The 11,417-nt window shown below is 37.4% G+C and overlaps 1 protein-coding gene across 12 annotated transcripts in view; it reads right to left on the minus strand.

Moving 5' to 3' along the window:
* Window positions 1-11,417, minus strand: part of exoc6 (exocyst complex component 6) — a 122,652-nt gene that overhangs the window by 93,296 nt on the left and 17,939 nt on the right. For all 12 annotated transcript variants that reach the window (XM_087274851.1, XM_087274849.1, XM_087274854.1 and 9 more), the window contains exons 2-4: window positions 4,800-4,971; window positions 526-573; window positions 306-396 (exon numbers count right to left, since the gene is read on the minus strand). In XM_087274851.1, coding sequence (XP_087130977.1) covers window positions 306-396; window positions 526-573; window positions 4,800-4,971 — 311 coding nt within the window. The remainder of the gene's footprint in view (window positions 1-305; window positions 397-525; window positions 574-4,799; window positions 4,972-11,417) is intronic.

An 11,417-nucleotide genomic window follows, 5' to 3' on the forward strand; every position in this document is an offset into this window, starting at 1 on the left:
ATTTCATCTACAGAATTGTCCAAGTTTATTTTTAATGAAAGCATTGCAACAACAGAACGTCTAATTCTCTTTCGGTTTGTTCTAGCAGCTAGGAACAGTTGTATCCAGTTTTAAGACAAAGTGACTGCAAAATATAAACACACTGAGGACCTGGACTCATTAGTGCAACCAAAAACCTGGGAACATTCACTTTTACAGTTTCCTGATTGTTTTTAATAGTCTTCCGATTAAATCTCTGGGAAACGATGAGAGAATCGGATCTGAGCACACAACAAGACTTTGATTTAGCTTCGCCAACATCTCACCGGGAATGCAGAGCTGCAACTTCTCCACGGTGGTGGCCATGTTCCTCTGCTGAACCCGGCAGCGGATGACCTCCTCGGTTTGGGCCGTCACCTTACATAAGGGAAGGTCAAAGAGTGTGAAACCCTCTCAATTAACGAGACAGTCCTCTCTGCTCTATTGTCTGCTAACGGACATTCTGCTCTTGGGCAGACATGCAAACAAAGCCAGACTGTGCCATACCTCCCGTCCGGCGTCTTGAAGTCTTCGGTTGGTGTCGCTCACTTGGCCCTTAAAACATAATATCACTTTTGTTAGACAAATAAGCCCACAGTTCCCTGTTGTAACTGCTCACCCTTGTAATCAGATCATGCTTCATGAGGAGTCAAGAACAAAGGCATGCAAATTCAAATTAAATGTGCAGCGGGAACTTGAACTTTTGGTCGGCGGGGAGCTTTTATGGCCGGTAATCGCTTCTGACAGCTCTTTCTAACAGATTCTGTGACAAACTTCTCAATTTTACTTGGGATTTTTGAACTTTGGTTGTTCCTCTGGCTCTGTCAAACAATTCAAATCAATGACCCAATTGACCACTGGTCCCTTCCTGCTAACTTCAATGAGCTCTATGTGCCCTTCTTTGTCCTGGCTAAAACGCGGAGAGCATTTTCTGGTAATTAAACATTGGTTTCTTCTTTTTCTTTTTTCCTTTTTTGGCTCAGCACAAACGCTGGGTGGCTGATTAACATCAAATGTGAAGACCTCCACACCACTGCGCTAGGATAGTGGCCCAGGTGCAGGGACCGCACGGCCGCAGACTTTCCCACATATTAAGTCTCATTAGGTCATCGTAATAAGGAACAGCTTATTCCGTTTATTAAAAATCTCATTTATTCACGGACAAAGAGCAGCTCAGCGACCTCATTGGTGCCGTATGTGCTCTCTTGTTATCTGAATATGCTTTATATAATGTGGGTCTAATTGCGAGGATTGCCGAGCCACTTCTGTGCCACTTGGTCACCGAATTTCACTCTGGGAAGTGGAAAGGGAGCTAAAGAGAATTGGCGTGCGATCGCAGCACGAGGTCTGGAGCGCGCCGATGAACCCCGTGAACACGCAGTGACCGTCATGGAGGAAAGCTGAAGACTATCTCTCATAGCATGAAAGGGCAGAGGAAAACCAGCAATTAACATTTAGTAATTTCCGCATGACATTGCACCAGTTTGATCTTGAATTCTCAAGGACTCAAATAAGGAGAGCGCACTCAGCAGACAGGACACATACACATTATTGATCTTATTCTTCATGTACCATCAGGTGCCAACTAGGGCAGCACGGTATTGGGAAAATCTGACATTGCGATATTTTGTTTTGATGTATTGCAATATGAATATAAATTCAGCAGATGATTTTGAATAGCTCTATTTGGAAAGATTTCATTAGTTTAGATCAACTGGATGATCCAGTCTTTTATAATGCAGTGAATCTGAATAAATTGCAATACATTTCAAGCAAAAATAAACGAATGAAGAGTGCCAAGTCAATGCAAAGACGGGAATAGACATCCTGCAACAAGATTCATGCGAATGTGGTGACATGAATGACACGATTTGCGCAAATGAAGTGGCGTGCATTTGACAGGGTTAACGTGCGAATCACGTGGTTGAAAAATATGAACTTTAGAGAAAATTTGTGCCGTGTTAACCAATCAGGAGCTTCGTCTTGTAGGGGTGTTATTATGACGTAGTGCCTGTTGTTGATGTCTCGAGGGGAAATCCTCCTGCCAATACTAGATAACAGCTCATCAAACTGGGCTCGGCTCAGTTGGAAGCAGCACTGAAAGGTTCCATCATCCAGGTATAGTTTCTGGGAGAGTTTATGAACTCACAGAGCTGGGTACACCTCTGAAAGAATCTAGTGCACTCAGACACGGCGCCGAACAAATCTACACTGTTTATCAGCCTTCCTAAAGCACATAAAGCACAGCTATTCTCTTAATAAAATCAACGTTAGCCATTTAGCAATGAAACTAGAGTCACTAGGCAGACAGAAGCCCTGCCCATGACGCGAATCCGAATCTATAGTGAAGTAAAATTGACCGCGAACTAAGCAATTTTGACACGCGAATGAAATGAGTAAACTCAAAATGTTCACGCGTCTATTTACGTGCGAATATCGTGATTTATTCACACATGCCATGTCTGGTGTGAACACAGCACATTAATATTGACGTAGAGAAATTGAAAAATCAAACATACTATTACATGATTATAACTGTATAAGCAATTTTTAGAAATAATATCTAATAGTCTCTTTATCTTCGAATCTTTAACAAATGATCTAATCCTGTGATACGACCATCGCAGATACACACATTGCGATATCGATCCTCAAAAAATATATTGTTCAGCCCTAGCGCCAGCCATTGGAATCTTTTTGGCTCCAGATTTCTGCTCTCGTTTACCTTCATTGACTTGTATACATTTAAAACAGCTTATTAATTTATTAATCTTATTAATTTATTACTAATTTTATCTATTATTTGTGTATAATTATGAGGACACTTGATTGTAGAGCAAGCAGTTTGACAGTTTATTATTCCTAGTTATTTTAAATTTTACATAACGATACTGTATTAACATGCATTTCAACTTATAATTTATTTTGCACTTTGAACGTCTCGCTGTCTATAGGATAAAGGATTTCTTGGGTTTAATCTACAATATTTGTGTTCTGAATGTGTCTCAGGGGATTGGAATGACATGAGGGTGAGCAATTAACAACTTTTGCTCAAACTAATCCTTTAGCTTTGGACGGCAATAAATTGGAATATTATACATATCATCCAGTCCTATTCAGTTTCATGGTAAACAGTAGAAAAATTATTAGCCCCCTGTATTTGTTTTCAACACATTTCTAAACATAATAGTTTTAATAACTCATTTCTGATCGCCATTATCACAGTAAATAATATTTTACTAGATATTTTTCAAGATAGTTGTATACAGCTTACCATGCAAATTAAAGGCTTAATTAGGTTAATTGGGCAATTTAGGATAATTCCGCAAATCTTTTGTTCTGTAGACAATTCTATAGACAATAGAAAAAAAAATACTTAAGGGGGCTAATAATATTGACCTTAAATTAAAAGCTACTTTTATTCTAGCAGAAATAAATCAAATAAGACTTTTTCCAGAAGAAGAAAATATTATAGGAAATACTGAAAAATTCCTTGCTCTGTTAAACATCATCTGAGAAATATTTGAAAAATTTTAATAAAATTTGCTAATCATTTGGACTTCAACTGTACATTTCTTATACTATGTAACATGCTCTTAATATATATTACTAAAATTCTCCAATACTTATATGCAGGGATTTACATCAATATCTGCAGGTAGATTTTAGCTGTGGCGGGTCAGACAGACACCTCCACTAGCTACTTTGGCTGGTTGAAGATCATTTTAAATGATTGTTTTCTTAAAAGCAGGGTTCAACAATAAAGATGGCCTAATATTTGTGCAAATGTCATCTTAGAATCGAGAAGCAGCACGACTGACAATAATGGCATTCGCACAAGCAAAAGAAATCAGGTGAATACTGAATAAAAGGATGATCACTCGCACGCACAGGTAATTTAATGCTTGAATGTTTAAAAAAGCATGCGCGCTCCCGTTTCCTGCAGCGAAGCAACCGTGCCTGGAAACACAACTGCTGCTTCCGAAAAGATCCGGAGGTTTTATTTGAACAGAACAGATTCTGGGCCTAACGTTACCCGTGTGCACCTGATCATCCTTCCATTATCACACATGGTATGTTTTTTACCTGCTTTTTTTTTTTTGCTTACGGTTATTTTTGTTAATTTGGTTTAATTAACATTTTTACAACAACATTGCTTTAATAGGAGATTAACTCACTATGTATGTACAGTTAACTGGTGATCTGAGAGACTTTAGCCTGGACAGAGGCTACTGTGCATAGTTTTAGATACATGGCATTAATTGTTTTTAAAATTGTAATTGTTTTTTAAGTTGTTGTTGAATAAAAAGAGCAAATACAGCTATATTTTGTATGTTCTGACATTATTTAACATTAATAGATAAGAAATAATACGATTTTTTTTTGGTGTGTTCAGAGATAAATTTGGCAAATCCTCAATTTTGAGCCCTGAAAAGTCCTGTGAAATAAAAACAAATTGCAATGTGACATCCTGAAACCACAACCCATTCGCTCATGCACATTAAGCAAGTTCATACACAAAAAAAGTGAAATTATTGAGGCATGTGCATAACACAAAGTCTAAATCAAGTAATTCTAGCATCAATTCAAGTCAAATTTATGCATATAAAATAAATTTTTCCAACAAAATTGTGGCCAATGAAAATGTTGAGTGGCAAGTGAGGTTGGAAATCTACTAGCCACAGTGGCTGGTGATCAAAAAACTTAATGTCAAGCCCTGCTAATATGTATTAATTTAGCTTTAAATCGCTAACATGATTTTGATAATGATTCGCACATACCATCAGTTTCTCAGCATCTGCTCGGACCTTCAGCAGTTCTGTGATGGCGTCGACGAATCCCTGATGATGAAAGTTGCACATTTTTTCAATCTCTCTGTCGTGGTTACGTATTCTGGCATCAAGCTTCTCCATAAACCTTTTGTGTGCGTTGGGCTGATCATCATAAACAGATCTACAAAACAAACATCAAACAGAAACATTAAACTACATGTTACACAACAAACTGTTATAATTTACTCCCTCTCATGTAGACCCCACAACATAAAAAATATGTTTATTATTCCAATCAAATCAGACAGATTTCACCCAAAAGTCTGATCATTCAAATCTTTGATGAAAACAATAACAAATATGAATCCATGTTCATTCATTCCTTTTCCTTCAGCTTAGTCTCTTATTTATCCAGGGTCGCCACAGCGGAATGAACTGCCAACTATTCAAGCATACGTTTTCTTGCAGTGAGGAGACAGTGTTAACCACTAAGCCTCTGTACCATTATGAATATATTTCATAAATGTAATTATTATGAATCCATTTAATAAATTTTGTGTTCTGAGTAGACACAATCCAGAGTTGTGATGAGAATTGGTTCACTATATGACTATGTATTTATCATCTACACCTGCTAATGGTTGTGTTTTTGTTTATGTAACCAGTTTTGTGTAGATGTTACTAGTTCCAAATATTGGTTTGTAAAAAAAAAAAAAAAAAAATTAAGAAATATAAAAATTTACCATAAAAAATTTTTACAGTTATGTGTGTGTATTGCTTTGTTAAAATAATTGGGTTATAAATACCCCAACATATAACTCAATTATAGGTTATTATAGCACCTTCCCCACTATGGGTTATTTTAACCCAATGCATTGGGTTATATAATTTATCCCAATGCATTGGATTTTTTTTGATCAAATGTTATTTTTCTAGTATTATTACTATAACCTTAACTAGTACTACAATTTATTTTATAATTAGGGCTGTGCAAATAAATAAATGTCTCCGCTAAGTCCTAAAGGTGAGAATGACGGCCAGATATCCCAAATATGTGCATCATTTTCTCTAAAAAAAACTGTAGAGATGAAAACGGGAGGTAGAGAAGGTGTTTGATCCATTTCATAAAGATCGGCTATGAAGTACGCGTTTGTATCATCGATAATTAAGAGTGCTGGTGAAATGGATATAAAAAACACGGAGAGGTCATTTGATTAAAAAAAAAACAACAACAATATTATTATTGCGTTTGCATTAGAGCTTAAATAAACTTTACAACGCAAAAAGAACATTACACACGCATATTAATACAGCTGTTCTGTGTCAGTTAAATCAGTTGACTGGTTGAGTTATTTAGAAACCTAAAGGTTAAAAATAACCCAACAAAGCACCAAATATTTAACCCAACTGGTTGAGTTATTAAGAAATGACCTAATAAAGATTAAAAGTAACCCAACAAAGCACCAAATATGCTTAACTCAATCATTGGGTTAAATAAATAACTCAACGTTTTTTAGAGTGTGTGAATATACACATATAAGAAGGGTGTGGATATGTGCCGTGTAGGCTGCATTGTTGTTGTACGCCTAGTTGATGGGGAGAAAGGAAGAAAAACATCAATAAATATATTGGGGGAAAAAATACACAAGACTAAGATTTTTTTTTATCTTCGCCCAATTTGTTGTGTCCAGTGTTTTGTTTTTACTTTTTATTTTATTTAGTTTGACTGTGTTGCAGAATAGTAAACCAACACCAGAAACAATTGTGATAAAATTGTGAATCATTATGGTCCTGGAAAAAATTGTGATATGATATTTTGTCTATATCACCAGCCTGATCTCACGAGGAAACGTAATTACTTACGTTTTGTCAGTTTAGTGGCTAATTTGTAGTCGAATTCGAAGTGAATTTCGAGTTCAGTACGATTTTAAAAAGGAGGCGTGGCATCTAACCCCACCACTAACCCCAACTGTCACTGGGTAATGAGCAAATCGTACTAAATTGTACAAATTAGATCGTATGAATTCAAACGAATTAGCCACTAAATCAAAAAGTTACGAATTGTCGTGAGATTACGTTATCACCCATTCCTATGTTCAACAGAATGAAGAAACTCAGGCCCCGTTTACACTAGTGCGTTTTAGTTTGAAAACGCATAAGTTTTGCTACGGTTACGCCATCCGTCCACACTACGCCGGAGTTCTCGAGCGCCGAAAACGGAGCGTTTCGAAAACGCTGGAGAGGCCGTTTTCATTCTAAAACGCTGCTGCTCCGTCTCAGTGTGGATGGGGAAAGACGGAGACATCTGAAAACGGAGGCGGGGCTGCAAACGTTCGCCCCATCTGATTGGGGCTTTTCCCTCAATATTAAGTAGCCCACACACAGTTCAGTCTCGCAGTTAAGACTTCGCAAGTTTGATCAAGGCTGCAGTCTCTTCTTCTCAGTTTGATATGGAAAACATACCGAGGACACGGGTAAATCTTCAAAGGGAACAGTGTACTTTATAACTTCATTCACATCACCTTGGCTACGTTGTTTCACTTTCTCAACAATAAAATGTAAACATGATTTAAGGAACTGCCTATTTTCTTTTTAATATTAGCAACTTAACAGACAGCAGAAATGTTGAGGCGTCGTGCTGCATGAGCGTCATCTTCACTGTGTGGATATTTATAACAAAACGGAGCCGATAACAACTGCCTCCTTTCAATTTCAGTGAAAATACGAAACGCACTCTCTCTTTTGCTGAATATCAGTTTTAATAATCGATAATTATAAAAGTATAACATACAATAAGTTTATACATTGTAGGAAATAAAGGCAAGCGATCAGTCAATGTACCTGGATTAATCATTAACTTATCTTTGCGCTTAACCAAAACATGTTACCCGTGAACAAGTAACTTAATAGATTCCAATGACCAAAGTCAGGGAATTGGCCTATGTCGTCAGATAAAGACAACAACATAAATGAAATAACACGTTTAGTAAATATAGTAAGATTAGATCCAGCGGGAGATGCTTGATGAGCAGTCCGACAAGCAGAGCTCTCATCTGGGTAGAAATGCTGGAGTGCTTGCCCGAGAGTGTGTGTGTGGTCACGTGATGTGCGTTTTCAGCGTTTTGGTGTGGACGGAGAGCAGTTCAGAAACGCTGGGTAAAACGCGAGTGTGGACGCGGATCGTTTTCATTCTACAACGCCGTTTTAAAACTAAAACGCACTAGTGTAAACGGGGCCTCAGGTTTGGAATAACTTGAGGTGGGTAAATTTTCATTTTTGGATGAACTTTCCCTTTAAATTTTAAAAAGACAAGCACCACTTCAGAAAACGTGAAAATGCTTATTTTACAGAGTAGAAACATACTTGGCATCAATGCCCATACTTTGTGTTCCCACTTCAGTAAACACACACACACACACACACACACACACACACACACACACACACACACACACACACACACACACACACACACACACACACACACACACACACACACACACACACACGCACACACACACGCACACACACACGCACACACACACCACTCTACACTCTGCAGGTGTCACCATGTGGTGTTATCAATCTAAGAGCATGTGTGTATCTGTAGTTATGTTATCGGTGTGTGTGCACGGCGGTGAGAGCTGGCAGGGTGAAGCGAACAGATGGGTCTCTGCTGCAGTCAGTGTGTCCCTCCACACTGCTCCAGATGGCCAAAAGAGCCATCATATCCCTCCATCAGAACAGCCTGAGATGATTCAGGGCCTTCACTAGCTTCCTGACACAGAGGGGAAGCGTGAAGGGAACAGCACCAGCTGACTCTATACAAGAGCAGACCCAATAGACTGTTTTCTTATAAAATAACGCATGGCAGGATGCTCAAAAAAAAAAAAACTCTTTGTACATTAGTTACTGATGATAAATTCTGAAAGAGTGAAGCACTTGAGGGTTTCTAAAGATGAGGAGATCTCAATCTGCATTTCAAAGAATCCAAGGGTTATGACCAGGGCCAGACGGAATCTGCGGACGTTTTTTGCTATTTCTGCGGAGAATTTTGGTAAAAATCTGCAGATTTCAGTGGAATTATTTTGGGAGTATCCAGCGGAGTATCATAACTAAAACCTTAATATATAAAATAAAAAGTAATAAATTACTGGAAAAAAATGAATAAACTCAGATTTACATATTTACTCAAGTGAATAAACAGAATTAATGATGGGCTAAAAATCTGCAGAAATCTGTGGAATTTTGCGGAAAATCTGCGGAAATCTGCATGCGCAGATTCCATGTGGGCCTAGTTATGACTATTATGGTTTTGGAAAATAAAGGATGCAATGATGTAATTTTTTCAAACATTCTAATGAAACGAAAACTGCTACCAATATTTCTTAAAATATAATCCTTTTGAAATGGTGGCTTAGTGGTTGGCACTGTCGCTTCACAACAAGAAGGTTACTGGTTTGAGTCCTGGCTGGGCCAGTTGGCATTTGGAAGTTTGCATGTTCTCCCCGTGTTGGTGTGGGTTTTCTCTGGTTGCTGCGGTTTCCCCCACAGTCCAAAGACATGCGCTAGAGGTGAACTGAATAAACTAAATTGGCCATAGTTTATGTGTGTGAATGTGAGAGTGTATGGGTGTTTCCCAGTAATGGGTCGCAGCTAAAAGGGCATCCGCTGTGTAACACATATGCTGGACAAGTTGGCAGTACATTCTGCTGTGTTGATTCCTGATGAATAAAAGGACAAAGTCGAAAGAAAATGAATGAAATGGCATAAGGGCAAGTAAAAGACAACAGAAATTACATTTAAATATTATTAAACATGTTAAATCACAATATTTGACATGTTTTAAGCTAACTGCAACCACTTCTAGTTAGTTACCCTTGTAATAAATAACTCAATCTCAACTAAAAACGTATTAATAACCCTAAGTGAAGATCAATACAATTTAGGGCTATACAATATCGTTTTAGCATCGATATCGCAATGTGATCAATCGCAATAGTCAGATCGCGAGTATACGCAATATTGAGTCTCATTTTGTAAGTGTTTTTTTTTTTTTTTAGGCCTGTGACTGTCTGAGAGTTTTAAAGCATTCAGGCATTAAAAATGTAGTTTATAACTTAAAAAAATAATGATTCATTTCATCAAACTGTTTAAAAACGAAGACTATGCGGCATTATTTTACATTTAATTATTCAACTACTGTACACCTGAATACAGATTGACTCTTCTGAAAACAATTAAACTTTTTTTTAGGGATGCTCATTTTGGTTAATTTTGCCAACCGACAACTGCCGCTCGTTAACTGAATAATAACGGTTAACGAGCGGTTACCTCAAATTGATCACTCCACAGAAATTATGTATTTAATCAATGGAAACTCTACCTCTGCTTTCATTTGATTGAAGAATTGACGTATGCTTTTTCTGCTCAGAGTTTACTTTATTTGAACTCCCTGCTGAAAAATCTGGCTTAAACCAGCCTAAGTTGGTTGGCTGATTTCAGCCTGGTTTTAGAGGGGTTTTGGCCATTTCTAGGATGGTTTCCAGTCATTTCCAGCCTGGTCTTATCTGGTCAGGCTGGAAAATGACCAGCTAAATCCAGCTAAAACCAACTTGACCAGCCTGGTTTAAGCTGGACATAGCTGGTTTTGGCTGGACTCCCAGCTTGGCTAGGCTGGTCAAGCTGGTTTTAGCTGGTCATCTCCCAGCCTGACTAGCTAAGACCAGGCTGGAAATGGCTGGAAACCAGCCTGGAAATGGCCAAAACCCTCTAAAACCAGGCTGGTCGACCAGCTAAAACCAGCCTAGGCTGGTTTTAGCTGGATTTATCAGCAGGGCTACAAGCAAACAGCATACAAAGGCAAAAACGTGAGGCGTGCAGGGCGCCGCAAAACACTCACGGCCGGTAGTAAACCATTCAAAAGATGCCCCTCAACGCTAAATGCGTGTTCGCTGTGATCAGTCCCTGATGCAGCCAAACTTCAAAAATATATAGTATAATATTTTTTGGTTATTTAACTTATACCATTAATCGGTTAAAAACGCACCCTTTCAGTTAATGGTAAATCGGTTATTATGAGCATCTCTAGTTTATTTATTAGCATATTTTTCTTTATTGAATTTTTCTACGCTTGTAGATTGTTTATTATGCGTGATGCACTCCCCAACAGAATCTTCCCAATCAATTTAAAATTATAGATTCCTTACAAACATTTATTTAAATCATCTAGTGAAAATATATTCATATCACAAAATAAAAAATATATATCACTATGGGTAATTTTTCCAATACCGTGCGGCCCTAATACAGTTTATATAAATGATAAAAACAAACAAACAAAAAGTTACTAAAAGATTCAAATAAAAAAGGCAATAAAACTACTTTGGCAATACATAAAAAACTCAATAAAATATTAATACAATCTACAACACTAATGATCATAACAAGAGCCAGACATAATCTGCAGACATTTTTTGCTATTTCTGCATAAAGCCAATTGTCAATTTGTGATTTTGTTAAAAAAAAAAAAAAAAAAATTAAAAAATTCGGAGGATTTATGATTTTTAGAGTATAGCAGCTAAAATTAACACATGAATTAAAAAACAACAACTTTTATTTAAGGTT

The sequence above is a fragment of the Danio rerio genome, chromosome 12, assembly GCF_052040795.2.
Source record: "Danio rerio strain M-AB ecotype USA chromosome 12, GRCz13ab, whole genome shotgun sequence".
NCBI lineage: Eukaryota > Metazoa > Chordata > Actinopteri > Cypriniformes > Danionidae > Danio > Danio rerio.